Source organism: Leucoraja erinacea, chromosome 10 (genome assembly GCF_028641065.1).
Source record: "Leucoraja erinacea ecotype New England chromosome 10, Leri_hhj_1, whole genome shotgun sequence".
NCBI lineage: Eukaryota > Metazoa > Chordata > Chondrichthyes > Rajiformes > Rajidae > Leucoraja > Leucoraja erinaceus.
The window spans coordinates 13,269,610-13,294,894 of NC_073386.1; the positions used below are offsets into that span (position 1 = coordinate 13,269,610).

The 25,285-nt window shown below is 42.0% G+C and overlaps 1 protein-coding gene across 1 annotated transcript; it reads left to right on the forward strand.

Moving 5' to 3' along the window:
• Nucleotides 1–4,774: 4,774 nt before the first annotated feature.
• Nucleotides 4,775–24,881, forward strand: cdc20 (cell division cycle 20 homolog). The gene is made up of 11 exons (XM_055641502.1): nt 4,775–4,906; nt 12,746–12,976; nt 14,839–15,005; nt 16,187–16,283; nt 17,663–17,791; nt 17,958–18,154; nt 19,252–19,346; nt 19,479–19,710; nt 20,952–21,077; nt 22,396–22,513; nt 24,390–24,881. Exons 2-11 carry the CDS (start codon nt 12,757–12,759, stop codon nt 24,560–24,562), a joined length of 1,554 nt encoding a protein of 517 aa, XP_055497477.1. The 5' UTR covers nt 4,775–4,906; nt 12,746–12,756; the 3' UTR covers nt 24,563–24,881.
• The last annotated feature ends 404 nt before the right edge of the window (nt 24,882–25,285 follow it).

The window sequence follows — 25,285 nt, forward strand, 5'->3', positions numbered from 1 at the left end:
TGTACATTTCTGTGAGTGTTTTGCCTCAGGCTCTATATTATGCCAGTATGGAATTTCCCAATTGAATAAAGCGTTAACAAAATGTTATCTTAGTAAAAAATAATCTATCTTTGCATACAGTATTCAAGCAAATAAACATTTCTTATTAGAAGGGGGTAGTTTAATGGAGAGATGTAGGGCAGGTTTTTTACACAGAGAGTGGTGGGGGCCTGGAACGCATTACCGGGGGTGTTGGTGGAGACAGATACGATAGTGACGTGTAAGAGGCTTTTGTGTAGGCATATGGAAATGCAGGGAATAGAGGGACTCAGATCATGTACAGGCAGTTGAGCAGTTTAAGTTGACATTATGTTCGGCACAAACATTGTGAGCCAAAGGGCACGTTTCTGTGCCATACAGTTATAGAGTCATAGAGTGATACAGTATGGAAACAGGCCCTTTGGCCCAACTTGCCCACACCGGCCAACATGTCCCAGCTACACTAGTCCCACCTGCCCCCATTTGGTCCATGTCCCTCCAAACTTGTCCTATACATGTACCTGTCTAACTGTTTCTTAAATGTTAGGGTAGTCCCAGCCTCAACTACCTCCTCTGGCACCTTGTTCCACACACCTACCACCCTTTGCATGAAAAAGTTACCCCTCGGATTCCTATTAAATCTTTTCCCCTTCACCTTGAACCTATGTCCTCTGGTCCTCGATTCTCCAACTCTGGGCAAGAGATTCTGTGCATCTACCCAATTTATTCCTCTCATGATTTTATATACCTCTATGTTCTATGAATATCTTTGGTGATATTATCTATGGTTCCACCTGCACTAGAAATTACTTTTGCTGTGACAGAATACAGGCCGCCGTCACAAATAGTTTGACCTCTTGTCGAGGCTCAGAGATGATTTTTTTCCTCCATGTGTGTATTAAGGAATAGGATGGACCACTATTCAGCATGCACAGTTAATCATTTGCCATCATTTAGTGTAATGGCAATTTCTAACTTTTACCACGTCCAACTTTCCGTTGCAATTACTACACGGGAATGTGAGAGTGATAGTACGCAGACAAAAGAACTAATCTTCCAGTCGTTATTTCCAGCTTAATTGGTTCTTTATTGAAGAAGTTGTACAGACAAAAAGATGAACATACCAGATCATCTTTATTCTTATACAAATTGTAGCTTTCCATTCTTACTACCTGCTAAGAACTGTGTTCTCCTCAACTCCCGTGGCTGGTCTGATCTGGCCACTCCCTCTCCAACTATGATATATGTAACGCCCATCTACGTATCAAATGCCCACCCCCAAGCGTTCAAAATAATACTGCTAGAAATATCTAGACAAATAAAGTGAGACACCAATAATTGTATAAGATAGGGACATGACTGAAAATCTATCATCGCTCAACCACAGTCCTTCTCCAATGTGGCTGCTGCAAATGTACCTAATATTGTGCCAGTTGTTGCCATTCTGTGGTATCACATGGCAAGGATTTCATCAATATGACTGTGAAGTCTGACACTTTCTTTTGAATTGTTTAGCCAACGGGCCAAATTTCTGATATTTCCTCAGGACAAATATCTGAATGCTATTATTTATTGCTGATGAATTAAATATAAAAGTAGTGCGGTTATGTTTCAGTTGTATAGAGAATTGCTGTGAGACCAGATCTGAAGTACTGTGTACAGTACTGGTCTCCTTATGTAGGAAGCAATGCTAATATGGTGGAAGTAGTCAACCCTAATCCTACCATGGCAGCAGAACACCACAGCCCACCTCTTGCACCACCATGGACTTCTATTGTGTGTTTTTCCATTGATGTCTTTATTTTGCATTATTTTTCATTTCACACTTTTGGGCAATTTATGTGCGATTTATATATAATTCATGTCTAATTTATGTTTGTGGTTTGTTTGTCTGTACGTGCCTGAGGTGCTGCAGCAGGCAACATTTGTTTCCATTTTACCAGTACCTCACCATACGTGTGCATATGGAAATACACTCGGCCTGTCTTGACTGGAGAAGGTTTCCTAGACTAATGTCTGGAATGGGCAGATTGTCTAATGAGGAGAAGTTGGACAGGCTGTGCTTATGTCTGTTGGAGTTCAGAAGAGAGAGAATGGACTTGATCGAAACATATAAGTTCCTGAAAGTCTTGACAAGGTGGGTGTAGAGGGAATGTTTCCTCTTGTGGGAGAATCTCCAACAAGGCGTCATTGTTTAAAAATAACAGGTTGCCCATTTAGGCCTGAGATGAAGCACATTTTTCTCTCTCTGAAGGTTATGCCTTTTGGAACGCTCTTCCACAATGGGCAATGGAGGTAAAGCCTTTTAATATTTTTAAGGAGAGTATCCATGGATACATGATTAGAAATGGAGTGGAAGTTTAGATAGATCGCAATGTGCTGAGATTACAATCAAATCAGCTGTGATCTTAATAATGTCTGAGCAGAGGTGTCAAGAAAATAACTATGTTACTATATATTTAAGAAAGAAATGCAGATGCTGGAAAAATCGAAGGTAGACAAAAATGCTGGAGAAACTCAGTGGGTGAGGCAGCAGCTATGGAGCGAAGGAATAGGTTACAATACAAATCATTTTTGTTCAAGCTACTTCAATTTATTTCATATATTTCAAAATTAGAAATAATTGGAGATTGGAAGAGGCCTTTTGATAGTCTGACCCAACAGCAGTTCTGTCAGGCCAGTGTAGGGTTTGAAGACCCATTCATTCAATACTGTTGTATTGTAACATCAAGATTCCAGAACATTTGCAATTGGACCTTTGCAAAATATGATCACAAGCATATCGTGGAGATGAATGCAAGGGTGATCTAGATTAAACACGATCCAGCCTATTAATTTATTTTTTCACCACTCCCTTCAGAAGGGAACTGGAAAAGGGACACAAGGAAGCATGAGAAAACAATGACACCAAATCGAAAATATTCCATAGGCATGTGAACTGGCAAAAGTTTATAGTAGGAGATGTGGGGCTGCTCAGAGATCAAAAAAGGAAATCTATTTATTCTGAGAGCAAAATAATTCCAAATGTCCTAGAGGACTTGATATTACCAAACAAAAACAATAAGAAAACAAAAGCAATACGTGACTCTGCTCCTAAAGCATTGTCCTCGTGTATACCAGTTCCACATAGCCCTAAATTTTCTAAAGTTTCAGAAATGTATTTTTCAAATTCAGTTCTTTTCACTAACAATGCTACCTGACATGATGTATGTTTATAGCACATTCTGTGTAAATGGAGCACAGAACAGCACAGCTGAACATTTAGATTCCTGATGTTTCAATTTAGTTTTTAGTTTTCATTTTAGAGATACCGCATGAATACGAGTCCTTCGGCCCACCAAGTGCATGCCGACCACCGATCACAGAGCAAACTACCAACAAGCGCCACTTTATCAGGAACAATAAATGTGCAAGGGAACACAGCCCAAATATTTTGATTCCCTGTTCATCAATCCAGATAGTATTGAGCGAGATAGAATGGGGTGTGCCAAGGCCAACTCATTCATTATAGCCAAACTTTCAATGCTCAATTGCCTATAATTATAACAAATGATTTGGAAACACCAACAAAGGGATATCAAACAACCTAAACAATCTTCTCTTCTTCTTGCGTATGGCGTGCACAGGCTAAAGTTGTAGGGTAACTTGTTCTATTTGATCTTATTTGATTGTGCACGCTGGGTTGATTGCATTCGTCGAAACGGGGTGGACCACGTGAAGGTTGCAATCTTCCACCCCACCTAAACAATAAAACTGCAGTACTTCCCACTAAGAGGGTGGGAAAGAAAAATAAATCATCCTCCTGTTTAGGTCTAGTTTTAGCTTTTAAGTTTAGAGATACAGCATGCAAACAGGCCCTTTGGTCCACTGAGTCCACGCCACTTTCACATCCACTTCCTGCGTAATAGTAGCAATTTACAAAAGTCAACTAACCTACAAGCCCTTAGTCTTTGGGATGATTCCAGGAATCAGTGGGTTAGCATATGATGAGCATTTGAAAGCACTGGGCTTCTTCTCGCTGGAGTTTAAAGGTTGAGGGGGGCCTCAGAATTAAAGGGTGCTCTTTGAGAAAGGAGGTGAAGAGGAACCTCTTTAGTCAGAGGGTAGTTAATCTGTGGAATTTATTGCCACGGAGGGCTGTGGAGGCCAAGTCAGTGGATATTTTTAAGGCAGAGATAGACAAATTCTTGATTAGAAGGGTTACGGGGATAAGGCAGGGAAATTGGATAAGGATGGCGAGATCAGCCATGATTGAATGGCGGAGTAGACTTGATGGGCTGAATAGACTAATTCTACTCCTACAACTTGTGAAACCCACACAGTAGCAGTTAGAATGTACAAACTCCATACAGGCCAGAATCAAAAGCAAGGCTGCATCTCTACCAGCTGTACCACTGTGGATTCCTGTGCCATTGTAGATTCCTAATGTGGATTAAACAAAGAAAACTGTAAATATCTGAGGGGCTCCTCCTCTGCTGTGCTGATTAAGAATTTACCATATACACCTTCAACTGTTCCTAATCAGTGTTTCCAGCATTTCCGTTTTCTTGGTTCACCCTGGTCTTACTTTTATTTCTTACCTCCACTTGTACATTTTAATATTCCTGGCAATTCACATAAGAATTCACATGTTTTAAGTAACCTTCACTCACACCACAGTCAGTCAGCAGAAGAGTTTACTGTTGACTTGATCAATCATGGCCGCCGCCTCCTGCAGCTTCAACCCGGCAGGCAGCGCGGTTCGTCTAATGGGACGGCTGTTGTTATTCAAAGCGGCCAATGGGCGAGAGGCGCCAGTTGGAGACTGGGATTTAAATCTGTCGGCGCCGCCATTTTGCTTCCAGACCGGCTGGAGGTTCGAGACGCGGACAGACGCTTCACAGAGCCGGTGAGATAGCAGCGCCTGTGTTGGAGAAATGCAAATACAAGCGCTGAATGTGGTTTACGGTGTCGATGTAGCTGCAATGTGGTTTACAGGGTCGATGTAGCTGCAATGTGGTTTACAGGGTCGATGTAGCTGCAATGTGGTTTACAGGGTCGATGTAGCTGCAAGTTGAAAGGCTTCGGGATGGGGGGGAATCTAGTTTGCAAGTAAGAATGGCATTGTTCTCTTTGAGACGTATGACAATAAAACGCTCTTGTTTATGATTGTGTTTAAGAAGGAACTGCAGGAAAACATTTTTCACACAGAAAGTGGCGAGTCTCTGGAATTCTAGAAGGTAGTTGAGGCCAGTTCATTGGCTATATTTAAGAGGGAGTTAGATGTGGCCCTTGTGGCTAAAGGTATGGAGAGAAGGCAGGTACAGGATACTGAGTTGGATGATCAGCCATGATCATATTGAATGGCGGTGCAGGGCTGAATGGCCTACTCCTGCACCTATTTTCTATGTTTCTATGCTGGAAAATCGAAGGTACACAAATTGAACGGGACTATCAATCATCAGTGATCGGAGTAGAATTAGGCCATTCGACCCATCAAATCTACTCCGCCATTCAATCGTGGCTGATTATCTCTCCATCCTAACCATGTTCTCCTGCCTTCTCCCCATAACTCCTGACCCCCAGAGGTGGCTCCAACAGCAATCCTCCCTCTGCGAAGCCCACATTGACCTCTGACTTGTTATCACCTTCCCCCAAAGTCAACAATGGACCATTGTTGGCTCCACCTTTCCTTGGTCATTGTTGCTGGCTTTGATTTGTCTTTTTGCATATCTTTCATTCATTTGCCCTATGTATATTCTAATATCTCTCATTTCCCTCTTTCCTGACTGTTTGAAGAAGAAAGGTCACCTATTTCTTTCTCCAGAGATGCTGCCTGACCTACTGATTTCGAGCATTTTGTGCCTATCTCTGGTGTTCAAAGGTTGGAAGTGGGTGGGCCGAAAGGCCTGTTTCCATGCTGTATATCTAAACTAATAATAATAAAGGCTGGATATGCTAACCAGGGCAGATAAGTCCGCTGAAATAAAGTGGAAGGGGTGCTGTGCCAATTTCTTATCTTTTTGGAATGCATAAGATCTTATAGGAGACACCATGGGGAAATGGTCCACGATACTGGAGGCAGGTGCAATAGTGGTGTTTGAGTGCCCTTTTGATGTGCAGGGAATGGAAGGGTGTGGATCATGTGCAGGGAGATGATATTAGTTGAGTTTGGCCAAGACAGTGGGCAGAAAGGCCTGTTCCCATACTATACTTTTATCTGTGTTGAGAATGTGTATTTAATTGTAATAATTGTTGTGAGGGAAAATATAAGGGGACTGAGATCCCATAAAACTCTTGAAGAAGCAGCTGCAGATGCTGGAAAATCGAAGGTAGACAAAAATGCTGGAGAAACGCAGCGGGTGCGGCAGCATGTATGGAGCGAAGGAAATGGGCAACGTTTTGGGCCGAAACGTTGCCTATTTCCTTCGCTCCATAGATGCTGCCGCACCCACTGAGTTTCTCCAGCATTTTTGTCGACCCATAAAACTCTACTGTGAATTTGGCAATCGTTCCCTCGTATAGAAACAAAGGACTGTCGATGAGGTTTAACTGAATATAGGGAGGTTGCACGTAGTCGAGGTCACGACTAGTGACCTGCACTGTTGCCACGCAACGCCAACTGGAGTACGGGGATCTGGTGCAGCGTGGTCAGTGACTCTGGGTGTGCGGAGGGAGCAGACCGTCCCCAACTCTTGCTGCAGCTGACGTTGCCCAGAGCCCCGGCCCCTTGTGTGGGCGCTGCCGACCCACAGCCCCTGATAGTGCGACACACAAGGGGAGAACGGGGCGGAGGGCAGCCACAGCTGGACAGCGCTGACCCTGGGGGGGAGAGTGGGGGCTGTCCTGAGGGATGTGCTACTTCGGCCGCTTACACCTTGGTGCTTGGGTTCAGAGCAAAGATACTAGAGCATTTGGTTCTGAGCGCTCAGTCACCCAAAAAAAACCCCCCACAATATTGCAATCAAATTGCTCTGACTTTGAGTTTGCTTTATTTAGTGAAGGCTTATCGAGATGGTGCTATCTCTCTGGACACGACAATGAATGCGGCTATTAGTCGCAGATTGTAAAAGAAGCTACACCATGAGATAACCCCAGTTTAAACATGATACCTTCCCACTTTCAATGACAGCACCCACAATCATTTACAGCGCAAAAAAATGATCATTTCGGCGGTTTTTAACAGGAAAGAAAGTACGCGTTCCGTGTGTTAACCAAGGCTCCCATGTCCTCCACATGGATTGAGCTGCTCCGTGCGTCACGTCCTTTGACCCGATGACCTTAAATACAACCACCCTATAGACACAAAGTGCTGGAGACGTTCAGTGGGTCTGACAGCATCTCTAAAGGAAAAGAATGGTGATGTTTTGGATTGGGGCCCTTCTTCAGACCCTAGTGTTTTGAGGTGTCTGCAGAAAGTGTTTTTGATTTTTGCAGAAAGACAAATTTGGCAGTTACAAATGTAATCCCAGTAGATTAAATGACAGATTTTCACTGATATTGTGGAAGAGGCGAGAGATTAAGCATTGAAACAATTCTTATGAACAGTCCTTTTTAAAATAAAAATCATGTTCAATGCTTCAGAATTTGTAGAATAGAAATGGCAGAGTAGCTTTGGTTCTTTTCTCTTCTGGATGTGTTACAGCTTAGAAATTAAGTATGCCCTAGCCTTAGTACTGAATGGGAGACCAGCTGGGAGTTCCATTGTTTGTAAAGGTGATGTGCATCACTGAGATTTTCCCACAATATGTGTGTCGCCTTACTATATCACTGATCATTTGACGATGCGGGGAGCTTCGATCGCACCAACTACAGATGGTTCGACTGCCCGACTGGGAGAATAAATGAGGAAGAAGATTGGACTTTATTGCCTTCCATCAGTCAGGATTGTGGGGAATCCGCTGTGGTGGATTTGTATATTAACATTTATGTAGTTGTGTGTCTTGGTGCTTTTTTTAGTATGGGTCTATGATAATTTGAGTTTCACCATACCTTAATTGGCACATGTGACAATAAACTGACCTTTGAACCTTTATCATTGTTCCTCTTGAGCTGACTAGCTTTATGAATAAAGCAAAGTGGATCTGATGAGTGGTGGGTGATACATTATCCGAAGGCTTTTGATAAGCTGCCCCAATGCGCAATTGCATAAGGTTAGAGTTTATGGTTTAGCTTTGGTTGGACATCATAATGTTGGAGTAAATAATCTACTTGAGATGTAGTTCAGTGGTTGCTATGAGATGGAGACGATGATTGTCCAGACGAACTGTAACTGGAGTAGATATGAAATGATTCAGTTTTGTAGGAAGAATCTGAACGGATTTACTTGAGTGGCCACAGTTGTAGAGCTGCTAAAGGATCTTTTAATTTTGTGAAATTTGAGTGAAGAGTTTGTCAGGGCTTGCAGTGTATAACAGTACATCACAGGAACAGACTCTTCAGTGCAGTCTGTGCCTTCTTAAACTAATCCCTTCTGCCTGCATGTGCTCTGTATCCCTCAATTCAATAGACAATAGGTGCGGCCCTTCGAACCAGCACCACCATTCAATGTGATCATGGCTTATCATCCCCAATCAGTACTCCGCTCCTGCCTTTTCCCTATATCCTCTGACTACGCTTTCTTTAAGATCCCTATCGAGCTCTCTCTAAAGTACCCAGAGAACCGGCCTCCACTGCCCTGGCTCTATAAGGCAGCAGCTCTACTGCTGCATCACTGCCGCCCCGTACTTGTGTCTTTGTTTAATTTGAGAGTCAAACTGTTTGTGATATGTAACATTTTTAATTCCATCAGCTTTCTGGCCACATTAGATGCACAAACAACAAAAGTAAATGTACAATAATTTAAAAATAAATCATGATAGTGCAAATACCAAAGTACATGAAGCAACCATGACCGTGTAAATGAAATTCACACACAGAGTGGTGAATCTCTGGAACTCTCTGCCACAGAGGGTAGTTGAGGCCAGTTCATTGGCTATATTTAAGAGGGAGTTAGATGTGGCTAAGGGGATCAGGGGGTATGGAGAGAAGGCAGGTACGGGATACTGAGTTGGATGATCAGCCATGATCATATTGAATGGCGGTGCAGGCTCGAAGGGCCGAATGGCCTACTCCTGCACCTAATTTTTATGTTTCTATGACACCGTGGCCATGGTGGAGCAGCGGTAGAATTGCTGCCTTACAGCAAAATGCAGCACCGGAGACCCGTGTTCGATTCCGACTACGGGTGCTGTCTGTATGGAGTTTGTACCTTCTCCCCGTGACCTGTGGGTTTCTCCGAGACCTTTGGTTTCCCTCCTACATTCCAAAGACGGGCAGGTTTGTAGATTAATTGGCTTGGTAATTGTAAAAAAAAATTGTCCAACTTCCAGTATAGTCCCTGGTGGACTAGTAAAGTACCTGGTGGAAAGTAAAGGTAAAGTCTATAATAGTTTGGTAGAGTTGTACTGGGTCATTCATGAACCTGATTAATTGATGGGAGGAAGCTGTTATGAACCAATTTGTACCAATTTTTAGAAGGTAGCTGCAAGAATAGCATGGCCGGAGGAGTGGGGATTGTTACTATGCCTACTATGTTCTGTGTGCTGAAGCAAAGTAAGAATTTCACTGTCCTATCAGGGACACATGACAATAAACTCACTTGAACTTGTAGAAAGCAATGCAGATGTTGGTTTATAGTGAAGATAGACAAAATGCTGGAGTAACTGGCATCTTTTGGGGTGAAAGCAAGTCTTAAGTCTGGCAGCATCTCTGGAGAAAAAGGATGGGTGTGAATAGTGTGGATCTTTGAGGTGGTGCTTCCCCCTGTGTTCAGTACCCTTAATGGACTGGTCAATGTCCACCACTTTCTACAGCCTCCTTCATTCTTGAACTTTTGAATTTCTGAACCAACTGATGGTATGCTCTCAACCATGATATACTTGTAGATGTTTGAACGAGTATTTGGTTACATGCTGGTTTTTGGTCTCCTCGCACCTCATTGGAATTTGAAGTGTTGGTGTGCTTCCTTTGTGTTTGCATCAATGTGTTGGGTCCAGAACAGATCATCAGAAATTTGCTCCTGGGAACCTGAAGCTGTTGACTCTCCATTGCCATCAAGTCAATGTTGCATGGTCCCTCATGTTTCCTTTCCTGAATTTCAATTTCATATGCTGATGACTTTGAGGGAGGGAAAACACATTTGGTACAAAACTACATTCAATTATTTATGGCTCCGGCTACTGATCTAAGCTCTTGGCTTATAAACGATCCATCAACATGTGAAATAAATGTCTGGCCTGCACCAATCTTTAGTGTACAACGTTGAGAAAATAATTGAACACTTGTATTAAGAGTTTGAATGTAAAGGATTTAAAGCACTTTGTGTATATTTTAAAAAGATCCAGTTTCCAACATTGAATCTCAAGTTCCAAATTAGATTTGATAAATGTACTTGATATGTTTTGCATATTGGTAGATGCAAAATGTGCAAACTATTCATTCCTCAAACTAAAAATATATTTTTAGATTCGACAAATTGTATTGAGATGCAAGGGTTGCTTAACAGATTAGATAGATCTGTTTTTCGCAAAGAATATTGTGGGCTTGGACAGAAATACTGTAATGAAATTATTGCAATACCGAGTTGTCCTATTCAGTTAAGCATGGTCTGTAAAATAAACCATGAAAGGATTGACATGAAATAACTTGTTGCTCTATAATCTCTTGCTTTGATCTTCATGTTTGCATATTTGAAGTTTTGTTTAATGTATCTGAATTCCACCATGGACCCCCTAAATGTATTTATTTTAAAGAATACATACACTAAATCTCATTATCAATCATCCATGTCCTGTCTCTGCATTTCATTCACATTCTAGTGGAGTTTGTTATTGTTTATTCACAATAAATGTTGCTGTTCTGCATTTGTGACATTGTCACTTAAAGGGCCTGTCCCACTATACGAGGTAATTCAAGAGCACTCCCGAGTTTAAAAAAATAAAAAATCCAACTAGTGGTAAGTACGTAGTGGGTATGTCGGAGCTCGGGACGTCTCTTAGCGGCTCGTAACGCTAATGGCAGGTACTCGGGGAAACGTGGTAAGCTCGTGAACATTTTTCAACATGTTGAAAAATGTCCACGAGAGCCCCGAGTACCTACGAGTGGCTATTACCGTAATTCTCTGAGTTCGAATCGGGGGAAACTCGGGAGAACTCTTGAATTACCTCGTACGTTGTCAGAGATTGAGCCTAAAGTCCTACAGAAAGATCCACTGCCCTGCCCTTGTCAATCCCATTAAATAATCTCTTCAAAAGAAAATGTAAATATGAGACATTATCGCTCTCCAAAAAAACCTATGTTTATGGTCCTTAATGCCTTGTCTTTAGAAATGACAATAAATCCTGTCTCACAGAATTCCTTCCAGTAATTTTCCCACCACTGGTACAAGGCTCATGGACCTGTAGTTCCAAGACTTTTTGCCGCTTTTCTTAACAGCATAAGATTGGCCCTCCGCTATCTAGCCTGTGGCTAATGCGATTGAAAATCTCTGCCATATCTTTGGCGATCTCCTTTTTCATTATCTGCCAGAATAAACATAGTCTGGCCTCAGTGAGTTGGCCACCTTTATGATCTTCATAAACTGTTCCTGAACTCGCTAGCTTCCGTACCTTTCTTCACAGTAAACATTTTAGTTGATTCTAACATATTGTAATCAATAACAATTTAATTTATTGTAAACTGCACATACAATAAAATATATTGTTATTAATTAACTTTCACTAGGTCCCCAATTTCTGTGAAGAAGTCTTGAGTAAATACGATGCATTACATGGCTTTCACTCCAATCGAGGTTGCGTGGTGCCATCTGCATTTTGCCGTTTTGCTCAAGGGTAAGCTGGGTGGATCAGCAGTCCTCTCCCAGCAAGAAAAAAAGAACACAATACACAACGGAACTTAAACACAAAACATTAAACATCAACCACAGTGGGACCAGCACTTCCCGCTGTGATGGATGGCACAAAAGTTCAGTCAGTCTTCCTCGTTCTGTGGACCTGATGGTCGGGGCCCTGAACCCTCTGCAGTCGTCGCTACGGGTGGCCTGATGTACAGGCCCTCTCGCCGGGATAATGGAAGCTCCAATGTCAAAGTCAAATTTATTCGTCACATCACCAACCAAGGTACAGTGAGATGAATTTGCCATGCAGCGATACAGTTGAGAAAAAGAACACACAATAAAATCCAACGCAAACATCCACCTCTGCATTCTTCACTGTGGTTCACAAAAGTTCCGTCATACCTCCTCCCTTGTTCATCCGTGGTCGGGACCATAAACCCTCCATCGGGATGGATCGGAACACTCGGAATTCCGGAATTGGCCGCTGACAGTGGTTTGCGATGCCAAGTCCACAGACCCTGCGGTCGGGGCACCACTTCCTCGGCGAAGGTAGTGGGCAGCTCCACGATGGTAAAGTCCGTGCCGCGCCCATGGTTAGTAGCTCCACAATGTTAGAGCAGGCCTCTGCGATCGGAGCTCCAACACAGTAGTCTTGTAATGAAATGTAAAGATATAATGAATGAGAAGGTATTTATGTAAACAAGTGCTTTTGTGTTTTGGACAGGGTTTTGGAGGTAAATTGTCTTCCATTTCATTGCACGCTGGCATCCCCTAAACTTGTTCAATATGCTAACTAATCTAATTAATTTGCAACAATTGAATTGACAGATGTATGACTGAATTACTTGTTGATCATCTGCTGATGTCTTGTAGGTGTGAACAGAATGTCTCACTTCACTTTTGAGAGTGACATTAATAATCTCCTGAAGTTGGATGCACCTATAACAAATGGGCCTCTAGCCAGGTGGCAGAAGAAAGCAAAGGAAAACAATGGTGTTACTGGGTCTTTATCTACTGCAGCTAATATTAGCGGCTTATCACCAATGAAAACGACAAACCGGTCGCTGAACACATCCAAGGTGGTGACACCGGGCAGAACACCAGGTAACTGGATCAACATGTAATTATTATAGCTTAATGTTTGCATGTTAAATGTTTGAAATTTTGGATTGATAAACAGTAGGTAATTCAACAGTACAAATATAGTTCTTTAAGTCTGGGTTAATTTTGTGCATTATTTCGATATAACCATATAACAATTACAGCACGGAAACAGGCCATCTCGGCCCTTCATGTCCGTGCCGAACACTTATTTTCCCCTCGTCCTATCTACCTGCACTCAGACCATAACCCTCCATTCCTTTCCCGTCCATATACCTATCCAATTTAATTTTAAATGATGAAATCGAACCTGCCTCCACCATTTCCACTGGAAGCTCATTCCACACAGCTACCACTCTCTGAGTAAAGAAGTTCCCCCTCATGTTACCCCTAGACTTCTGTCCCTTAATTCTCAAGTCATGTCCACTTGTTTGAATCTTCCCTACTCTCAATGGGAAAAGCTTATCCACGTCAACTCTGTCTATCCCTCTCATCATTTTAAAGACCTCTATCAAGTGCTTTATGCTTTTTCTTGGCACACTATCGTGCCATTTATGCTTTATTCTGTACTTTAGTTCAGTTTATTGTCATGTGTGACAAAGCTGTTTGTGTGCTATCCGGTCGGTCAGTGGAAAGACTATCCATGATTACAATCGAACCATGCGCAATGTAAAGATGCATAAGGGAGCGGCATTTAATGCAAGGTAAAGCTTGATTAGAGAAAGTCTGAGGATCTCCAGTAAGGTAGATAGTAGCACAGAACTGCTCTCTAGTTGTAGTAGAATGGTTCAGTGGCCTGATAACAGCTGGGTAAAATCTGGAGGTGTGTGTTTTTGCACTTCTGTACCTCTTCCCTGATGGGAGAGGGGAGAAAAGGGAGCGAGACTCCACCTTGATTATACTGGTTGCCTTACTGAGGCAGTGTGAACTGTAAATTGAGTCAATGGATGGTCTGGGCTACGCCCACAATTCTTGTGCAATTTCTTGCAGTCTTGGATGGAGCTGTTCCCAAATCATGCTGTGATGCATCCTGATATGCTTTCCACGGTGTTTCTGTACAAGTTGGTGAGAGCTTTGCCGGACATGCCAAACTTCCTCAGCATTCCAAGGACATTGACGTGTTAACCATATAACCATATAAACCATATAACAATTACAGCACGGAAACAGGCCATCTCGACCCTTCTAGTCCGTGCCGAACACATAATCTCCCCTAGTCCCATATACCTGCGCTCAGACCATAACCCTCCATTCCCTTCCCATCCATATAACTATCCAATTTATTTTTAAATTATAAAAACGAACCTGCCTCCACCACCTTCACTGGAAGCTCATTCCACACAGCTACCACTCTCTGAGTAAAGAAGTTCCCCCTCATGTTACCCCTCAGTGTTGGTGTGCTTTCTTGGCAAATGGCTTCCACCTCCTGAATGATGCTTTTTTTTTCTCTCCCAAATGAACAATAATGTTTTATTATTAATGTTTAATGTTTTATGTGGGATTCTTAACTGTCACTGTATGTCTTGTCACTTGTGGGCATAGCACCAAGGCAAATTCATTATAATTTGGCAAATAAACTTATTCATTCATTCAAATTACATCAATAATATTGCATTAACATGGCCCATGGTAGCAAAGGGCGGGGGAACGTGCTGCATGAGCAACAGCCTGTCCTCCATATGACATTGCCCAGGCTTGCATGGTCAGTCATGACCGAGAGGGACCTACTAGAGGGGGAGAAATATAATTTTTTAGACGCAAAACTCTTGGAAGAAACTCATCCCATACATGCCCCCTTCCCCAAGATCTTTGTGAAGAAAGAAGGGTGCTGATGCTGATTTAATTGATCCTTGTTTTAATTGCAGGCAGGACCAAAACCCCTAAATCTTCAAAGTCTTCCCGTGTGCAGGGGACGCCTTCAAAAGTAGGTGGTGACCGTTATATTCCAACCAGAAATGCAGCACAAATGGAGGTAGCACATTTCTTGATTGCCAAAGAAAATGACCAAGAAAATGAGTCTCCAACCAAGAAAGTGAGTACCATAGATTCTACGAGAAATGTGCTTTCTTGTATGATTTGGGTGGTTTGAAAATCTATTCATAAATAGGGATGGCTTCTTCCCAGCTGTTATCAGTAAAATGAATAATCTTTTCCAACTAGAGAGTGATCACCACCCACCTACCTCATTGAAGACATTCAAACTGTCTTTAGTTGGATTTTATTGTGCACTTAAACCTGTATTGTATTCTGGATGTTGTGATTTTATCGCGTATAGGCTTTGCTGACTGGATAGCACAAACTAAGCTGAATAACTAAATTATTTCCCTTTGTTTAGACTGCCTTTTTATGCCCACTTAGAAATCGACATTTTGTTTAAGATTGTTCAGCAAGAGGAACATATGCTACATATGTGGTTATAACGTTTCTTTTTGAGGCTTTATTACCCTCCTACGAGTAAATTCACACATCAAATGCATACTTTCCTAAATACCGAAATGTCTTATCAGTTCTGAATGTGAACTGGTCTCGAGTGAATCCAAGTATCTTAATAGTTCTATTAGATTAAGTATATCCAATGTCTACAAACTGTAAATGATTATGAATGTTAACATTACTATATAGATATGTAATTAGTCAGGAAAATGTACAAGTATTTGGTAAAAGAATATATTAAAATTGGGTGTTCAAGAAGGAACTGCAGATGCTGGAAAATCGAAGGTGCACTTTCAACTCCCCCTCCCATTCCCAATCCGACCTCTCTGTCCTGGGTCTCCTCCATTGCCAGAGTGAGCAACACCGGAAATTGGAGGAACAGCACCTCGTATTCCGCTTGGGGAGCCTGCATCCGGCGGGTATGAACATTGAATTCTCCCAATTTTGTTAGCCCTTGCTGTCTTCTCCCCTTCCTTAGCCCTCGAGCTGTCTCCTCCCATCCCGCAGCTCTCGGGCTCCTCCTCCTCTCTTTTTTTCCTTCCTTCTCCCTGCCACCCCCTATCAGACTGAAGAAGGGTTTCGGCCCGAAATGTTATCTATTTCCTTCGCTCCATAGATGCTGCTGCACCCGCTGAGTTTCTCCAGCATTTTTGTGTACCTTCTATTAAAATTGGGTGCCTGATAAGAGCAAGAGATGACGAAATTTGTCAATAAAAATGACGAGTAAATAAGCAGAATTGCATCTCTATTCTTTTAATGAATTGCAATATTTATCTTAAGGAACAGCAGAAGTCCTGGTCCTTAAACCTGAATGGTTATGATGTCCAGCAGGCTAAAATTCTGCGACTAAGTGGGAAACCACTCTGTGCACCAGAAGGTATTTTAATTTACATTTTCTAATCAAGGTTAATCGACGAATCATTTACTCTTTTCTGTTTGCAGCTGATCCTTGCTGGTGTCGCTAAGAAATATTTGTATTTCTAATGGACTGCTTAACATGGAGTTGGTTGCTGCTGAATATTGTGAAAGACTAAAGATAAACACAAAGTGCTGGAGTAACTCAGCAGGTCAGGCAGCATCTCTGGAGAAAAAGGATGAATGACTTTTCGGATCAGGACCCTTCAGAGGTCTGAGGAAGAGCCCTGACCCAAAGTATCACCCATCCTTTCTTCAGAGATGCTGCCTGAGCCGAGTTACCCCAGCACCTTGTGTCCATCTTTGGTATATACCACCATCTGTAGTTACTTTCTACACAATGTGAAAGACAAGCTAGTTCCTTTTTATTGTTCTTGGTGTGGAGGCAAAAGGAGTGTCTTGTGTTTTGCATCAAGACTGGGTGTCATGGGGTGATGGACAATATAGAGGGTAGGAGCTGGCATGCAATGGATGGATCCAAGTGTGGTGGGGTTGATCAGCTGAACAAACTGGGGAGGGAGGAGCAGAGATATCAGAGGCTGGGAGGTGATTAGTGGAGCCTCAAAGGCTGCTGATTAGTAAATGATCCTATAGCTTCCCCTGCCTCTCTCCTTCGCCTGTTTATACTGGCCTTCCCTTCACATTCTCAGTCCAAATATAGACTCAACCCAAAACATGCAACAACCTCTTGCAGCCACAAATGCTGCCTGAACCACTGTGTTCCACTGGTAGTTTTTTTGCTGATGATCACTGGTCCTAATATGTCCTGGTGACTTTATGAAATTGCTTTTGAAATGTTAAAGGTGCTACGTAAACAAAACTCCAAATTGCAGTGATTCCTGTTCTGTGCTTTGGGAAGAATGCACAAGTAGTGTTTTTTAATCATGAATGGTGTGCATTGAATGGCACTTCTTTCCAACTTGATTTTTATTTATCTTTTTTACAATCATTGATTGAGCATTCTGGGTCACCCGCTTGGGTTTTTGTACCCATATAGGACTGTTGCACTGTTTTAGGTAATGCTTCCCACTGTGATGCCTATATAGTTTTTAATAACAGCTTAAGTTGATGCATAGCTAGTTTTTTATTGGGGAAATGGGGTGGGTGGAAGGGAGAGGGTGACTATAATTGGGGCTGACTTGCCCAAGACTATCCTGTAAAATAACAGTGCAGAGGATTAAATTATTTGCTTGTAATTGGATGATTCAACTTAAAATTCTGCTGGTTAGCAATCCCTTGAATCCTTCTGTTCTGTGGTTTTGTCAGTCGGAGTTCCATCCTTTTTGGGTAGGGGAGCCCTCCGATCATTTCCTGTGGTTTTAGTCCCTGTTTCTTCTTTAGGTTACCAGAATAATCTGAAAGTTCTGTACAGTCAGTCAGCAACACCAAGTTCCACCAAGAAGCCCATCCGATACATCCCCTCCATGCCCGAGAGAATTCTGGATGCTCCAGAGATCAGGAATGATTACTGTAAGTTGTCATATTTAAATACTTTATTGCTTTGAAGCAGTAGATATGATGATCATACTTTGAGTGTCTTTTTAAAATGGCGTTACCCAAGTATCTAACGTGGCCATTTAATAATTTGTATGCGAGTATGTATTTAAATGTTTCCCTTTTTATCCCATTTTTTTAGATCTGAATTTAATTGACTGGAGTTCACTGAATTATCTGGCTGTGGGACTTGGAAATAATGTGTATCTCTGGCATGCTGAGTCTGGGGATATTCTTCCACTTGTACAACTGGAGGATCAAGAGGACTATATTGCTTCAGTGTCCTGGATAAAAGAAGGCAGCTATTTGGCAGTTGGAACTAGGAATGGAGAGGTCCAGGTATGAAAGGAATGCTGGTTCTAATTCATCTTTTGTAATTGACTAGGAAGTTCAAATTGTTTTAAGTATAAGTTCACTCTTCACTCACGACTGTGTTCCTACATTCGACACCATCGTGAAGCTTGCAGACGACACAACAGTGATTGGGCTGATCACCGATGGTGATGAAACAAATTACAGAGCGGAGGTGGAGAACCTGGCGGACTGGTGCGCATGTAACAACTTGTCACTAAACACCTCCAAGACCAAGGAGCTGATTATTGACTTCAAGAGGTCCCATAATGGAGAATATGCCCCAATCTCCATCTATGGGGAAAGTGTGGAGAGAGTGTCCAGCTTTAAGTTTCTGGGCACTCGTATTTCAGAGGACCTCACATGGTCCACCAACACCGTTGCGCTGGTCAAGAAGGCACAGCAACGACTGTACTTCCTGAGCACATTAAAAAAGACTGGTCTGCCTCAACAGCTGTTGACAACCTTCTACTGCTGCACCACAGAGAGCATATTAACATGTGGCATCTCTGTGTGGTATCTCAGCTGCACGGAGGCGGAGAGGAGAGCTCTTCAGCACGTCGTACACACAGCGCAGAGGATTATTGGGACACAGCTACCAGCCTTGGAAGGCATCTACCACACGGTGCCTCAGGAAGGCCGTCAGCATCCATAAAGACTCCTCACACCCTTGTAATGGACTGTTCGCTTCATTCCCAGAGCTATAGTGGCTCTGAACCGGCCCTGCTGAGTGCGCCCCCCCCATCCCCCCTGGACCGTCTCCCTCAGGTGGTCATGTCGCACCATTTATTTATTTATTTGTTTATTGACATCAGTTGGAAGCTGCATACCAAATCTCGTTGCACTGATGTGCAATGACAATAAAATTTATTATTATTATATTTCAATCACTGACATGATATGCTCATTATATTCATCCACTTGTACTTTTGAGATTGGACTCCCTACAGGAGATATTTTGAGCCACTGGGATGATGCTACCAACATGCTGTGGTTAAAATGCCTATGATCTTCTGTAGAAAGTCCACCGAGTTTACTGTGTTTCATGCTTCGACTTCAGAGTTACAGTAAATATTTGTTTTAAGGTTTGGGATGTGGAGCGTCGAAAACGCCTGAGGAATATGGCGAGTCACACTGTAAGAGTAGGTGCCCTCAGCTGGAACAGTCACATTCTATCCAGGTAAGAAATCGTGCTTATTTAGATGTGGTGCAAAGTTTGAAAATGTTCTTCCTTGAGGCCCAGTGGAATAAACTGGATGAAAATGTTGAGTTGCAAAAGGGTTGACGTCTTTGCATTTTTTCCTTAATTTAGTGGCTCCAGAGTGGGTAAAATACATCATCATGATGTCCGTATTGCAGAACACCACATATCTACTCTGACTGGACACACACAGGAAGTCTGTGGCTTGACGTGGTCACCTGATGGCAGGTATCTTGCAAGTGGTGGCAATGACAACCTTCTGAATATATGGCCGAACATTACTGGGAATGATCCAGAGTGCCAACCATTACATACATTCACGCAGCATCAGGGCGCTGTTAAGGTAGGGGACTATTGTAACAAATGACGACGGTCTAAATCACAGCCTGTTTTACAGGATTGAATGTTTATCATTGAGTGTAAAGCACTAAATTTTAGCAAAATAGTTATCAGTGTCAGTATCTCAATTGCTGACACTGTTAACAAAAGGGAGGTTTTGTGAACCTTGATGCCACGAAAGCAGTCTGCTATGATTGGAGCCCTACCGAAATTGTGATATTGGGATCTGGCCAATGCTGTTGTAATCCTCCAATTACAACTGTTAAAAGATCAACATATTCCCTCCTCCTGCATCCCCTCTCATTGTTCCCAGAGTCTGAATACTTTTGCTTGCATTAACAGTTGACCACAATCACTAAAAGTAAATATAATTTGTCATTTCTGTAACTAGGTCTCAATTTTTGAAGTTCGTCTTGCAGTGTGTGCAGGGCCTTAACTTTGACACTGCAGAAGAGTTCTAATATTTCAGCATCAAATTTATTGGATACTCTTTTTTTTCCTCTGTCGTTTCACTGTATTATTCTATCGGTGACTAAATATTCTGTATACTGTTTTTATGCTTTTAAGGCAGCTTTAATCCTCAACTAGAAAAGTAATTGAAAGGAAAACAATTTCAAAGTATAAAAATCATTGCCTAGCAAACAGTACAATTTTTCATGTGCAATTGATTCTAATAATTATGGATTGGGATAAATATGAACATGCATGCAGGAACAGGCCCTTTAGCTCGCAATGTTTGCAGCAACAATGATGCCAATTTAAACAAATCCTATGTCTACACAAGGTCCATACTCCTTTCCCTGCTTGTTCATGTTTAAATTCTTAATCATTGCTATTGATCTGCTTCTTTGTTCCAGGCACCTGCCTCCCTCTATATAAAAATAAACTTAGCCTTGTAAATCTCCTTCAATCTTCCCTCTCCCTTGCCCCTAAACGCTTGCCTTCTTTGTGATACTATTACCGCAGGAAAGAGACCATCTACTGTCTCATAATTACTGTCAGTCACCTCCTCGGCCTCCACACCAGAGAAAATAATCCAGATTTGTCCAACCTCTTACAGCTAGTACTGTCTCCAATTCAATGTGTGGCTACTTTTCAGAGGCAGAGGCATTCTTGATTTGTTGCTCTTGAATGGTGTAGTTAAAGAAACTGCTTGGAAAATAATTTTCCACACTGCTGCCCCAGCAGGAGTTTTCGCAAGAGGAAATTTAATCTATAGCATCTTAATTTTTTTTTTTCCTTTAGGCAATTGCCTGGTGTCCTTGGCAAGCAAACATCCTTGCAAGTGGTGGTGGCACCAGTGACAGATTCATTCGCCTTTGGAATGTCAATTCTGGATCGTGTTTGAATGCTGTAGATACTCATTCTCAGGTTGGTTAAACGACTTCAGAAGAACAAATGGTGATAGCATGGAAAATAGATATTTTTCAGATTCGAAGGATGTGGCTTGCAATAGCACTCAATTAGATAATGTCCCTCAATTGTTCATGATCTATATTTATGTCTCTGCTTCTCAATGCCTAGATGGCTAGTGCCATTTTCCCAGCATCTAGATAAGCATGCCATGTACAAGGAGTTGGGGTTTTAATCCTTCTGCGGGTTGCAGACAAAATTGGAGACTTGATACAAACTTGCAGGCAAGGATTGTCTAGGGAAGTGATGTAAAGGGCCTGTCCCACTATACGAGTTTACCCAAGAGCTCTCCCGAGTTTATAAAAAAAAAAAAACAAACTCGTAAGTACGTAGCGGGTACGTTGGACCTCGGGACGTCTCTTAGCTGCTCGTAACGCTAATGGCAGGTACTCAGGAAACGCGGTAAGCTCGTGAAGTTTTTTCAACATGGTGAAAAATGTCCACGAGAGCCCCGAGTACCTACAAGCGGCTATTACCGTAATTCTCCAAGTTTGAATTAGGGGAAACTCGGGAGAACTCTTGAATTACCTCATATAGTGGGTCAGGCCCTTTTAAGATCTTCTGAAATAAACCGAAACTGCAAAAGCTGCTTTATATCAAAGATGGGCGCTATGTTGGTATAACTCGGGCAGCATCACTGGAGAAAATGGATGTAACGTTTTGCATTGGGACCCTTTAGACAAGTTCTTCTGAGTTGTGCTAGAACTTCAGAATTTCACTGTACAGTGAATGGATAACAATGTCCATGTCCAGGTGTTACTTAGATGAATGGGCAAAGGTCATGCGCAAGGTCATCCCAATTGAATCTATTGGCTGATGGCCATGGACAAATTCCAGATTAATCTTCCAAGTGTCAAGTGAGTTTATTGTCATGTGTCCCTGATAGGACAATTAAATTCTTGCTTTACTTCAGCACACAGAACATAGTAGGCATTTTACTACAAAACAGATCAGTGTGTCCATATACCATAATATAAATATACACACATGAATAAATAAACTGATAAAGTGCAAATAACTGGTTAATAATCAGTTTTGTCTGAGCCAGGTTTAATAGCCTGATGGCTGTGGGGAAGTAGCTATTCCTGAACCTGGTTGTTGCAGTCTTCAGGCTCCTGTACCTTCTAACTGATGGCAGTGTACCGTGGGCCAAGTAATTGAGTAACCTTAAAATATAATTTTAAAATGCAATACAAGCTAGGTTGAGCTGCTAGCTTGGTATTTTCTTGATGTAATTTCTACAAATTCTGGTTGTAATCTTTTTGTTTTTTTCAAGGTCTGTTCAATAGTCTGGTCAACTGAGTACAAAGAATTGGTGTCAGGACATGGTTTTTCACAGAATCAGTTGATAATATGGAAATATCCAAACTTTACCAAAGTCACTGAGCTCAAAGGTACAAATTTCAAATATGTGAAATAATGTTTAAAATGCCTTCCAGAATCTTAGCATATAGTAAATTTTATTTTTGGAGGGTTTTTCCCTGTAGTGTTCCAATTAGATAGTTTAAATGTTCAGTTTAGTTTACTGTCACGTGTATCAAGGTGCAGAGAAAAGCATTTGTGTGCTAGTCAGTCAGCGGAAAGACAATTCATGATTACAATCAAGCCATTCTGTGTACAGATACATGATGAGGGAATACATTTTAATGCAAGTTATTAAAGTCTGATCAAAGAAAGTCCGAGGGTCACAAATGAGGTAAATAGTAGGTCAGAACTGATCTCTAGTTGCGGTAGGATGGTTCAACTGCCTGATAATGGCTGGGAAGAAACTGTCCCTGAATCTGGAGGTGTGTGTTTTCGCACTTCTATACCATTTGCCCGATGGTAGAGGGGAAAAGGAGGGAGTTGTTGGCGACATGCCAAACATCTAAGGCAGTAGAGGCGCTGGTGTGCTTTCTTGGCCATTGCTTCAATATGGGAGATCCAGGAGAAGTTGTTGGTGATACTCCTAGGAATTTTACGTTTTCAACTATCTCCATTTTGGTGCCGCCAATGCAAACTGGGTTATGCGTGGCACAAGGAAAGTTTGTGTGGCAATTAGCTGGGATTTGGACTGCACTGCTGAGGAACAGATTCAATCGTGACATTTAAAGTGAACTGGACATGTTATCAAAAGGAAAGAATTTTAGTGTAGAAATTGGACTGTTGATCACACAAGACTGCAAATGCTGAAATCTTGAGCAAAGAACGATCTGCTGGAGGAACGCATCAACGTCAGACACATCTGAAACATAGAAACATAAAGTAGGTGCAGGAGTAGGCCATTCAACCCTTTGAGCCAGCATCGCCATTCAATATAATCACGGCTGATCATCCAAATCAGTACCCCGTTTTTGCTTCCCCATATCCCTTGATTCCGTTAGCCCTCAGAGCTATATCTAACTCTCTTGAATACATCTGTGAAGGCAAATGGATATAACTTTGGGGATCTGAGCCCTTCAGAGTAGAGTACAGGGGAGATAACTGGTAGGTGAAGGGGTGGGGCAAGAGGTAGTGAAGGGTCAATTGGCAGATGAGATCGGCAAGTAACCTTGGCTCAAGGAAGACAAACAGCTGCAAATGGTGGAATCTCCATCTGATAAGGATGGCAGTGGGAGTGAAATGAAGAGCTGGAGTGGAGGGCTGAGAGGGGTAGTGGCAGGGAGGACCTGGAGTATGTGGGGGGGGGGGGGGGGGGAACAAAAGCTGTGTAAGGGTGCATTAAGGAGGGGAGAGGTTGGTGGGGTTACCTGAAATTGGAAAATATGGTGTTAAAGCTGTTGGGTTCTAGTCGGCTGAAGTTGCATGTGAGTGGCGTAATTGTGGCAGTGGATGGATCTGAGGACAGAGGCCATTATGGGAAGGAGAATTAAAACTGTTAGTAACCAGGAGCTCCAGCTGGTCCGAGCAGACAGTGCAGGTGTTTAGCACAGCGGTCACCTTTTCTGTGATTGGTGGTCTCTCTGATTTGTAGAGGCCTCAGAGAAACCAAAGACAATAGACTTTAGTTGGAGGAGCTGGATTGCTCGTGACAAATTCAAGCAAGTCGTCGTATATAATCACTGGAGGCTAAACATTTACAACGTAAAGTGTCTAAGATGTTTCACAAACCCTTAATCTCATTCCTTCTGTAATTAGATAGTTATTTGAGTGCAGTTCAAACAGAATTTAAATTATTTGGATCTTGTCTCTGCCATGTTGTTATTTGTACTTTCCAGTTAATTGGATTAAGATGTTGCAAAGTAGCGTTGTTGTTGTCGTCTCATGCAAGGTATCCTGTTTCTAATGTAGGACACCAGGCTCGTGTGCTGGATATGTGTTTAAGTCCAGATGGAACAACAGTGTGCTCTGTGGCTGCAGATGAAACTATCCGCATCTGGAAATGCTTTGCGGTGGACCCAGCAAAGAAGAAAAAGATGGCCATAGCCGCTCAATCCAGCGTGCTGCACCATGGCATTCGATAAAACATGATTTTAGCGATAGAGGCACGTGTGACAAAATTGTGGAAGACTGATTCCACTTTTAATGGGACATGGGAATAAATGTGTTATCTTTGCAATGGAGGAGAACTGGTGTATTTTTCCCTTATCCAGTTGTGTTCAAATTTGAGCTTTTTGCATGATGAAAGGTGATTTTTTTTTTTTTATTCCCATGAGTATTGTGTTGATATTTCTTGTACATAACTTTTAAATTGAATTTAAACCATTTTATGAATTTTAAAAATAATTTAACATGTACAAATTTCTTTTTCATTTTTCAATAAACTTGAATGGTGTATTCACACTGCTTGCAGTGTAGTCATGTATGGTGCCATCTAGTGACATTTGTATTTTTTAACTCATTAAGCTAACATTTGGATTTGTACTTCTGTTATTACTTGCTATAAGTCACGTGACTTGGTCATAACATTTGAATATAAAACCAGCAAATTTTAAATTGTAATAATTTGGGCAGCACAATGGCGCAGTGGAAGAGTTGTTGCCTTACAGCGCCATCAGCCCTGGTTTGATCCTGACTACGGGTGCAGTCTGTACGGTGTTTGTAAATGCTCCGGTTTCCTCCCACATTCCAAAGACATACGGGTTAATTTGCTTCGGTAAAAATTGTAAATTGTCCCTAGTGTGTGGGATAGCATTAGTGTACAGGGGTCGCTGGTCGGTGCAGACTAGATAGTTTCCACACTATCT

What these genes read in the sequence shown, in the direction of transcription:
- cdc20 (XM_055641502.1), top strand. Translation starts at nt 12,757, where the DNA reads ATGTCTCACTTCACTTTTGAGAGTGACATTAATAATCTCCTGAAGTTG. An exon ending in ATGAGTCTCCAACCAAGAAA is followed by an intron (nt 15,006 to 16,186) that starts GTGAGTACCATA and finishes ATTTATCTTAAG; the next exon opens with GAACAGCAGAAGTCCTGGTC. An exon ending in AGAGATCAGGAATGATTACT is followed by an intron (nt 17,792 to 17,957) that starts GTAAGTTGTCAT and finishes CCATTTTTTTAG; the next exon opens with ATCTGAATTTAATTGACTGG.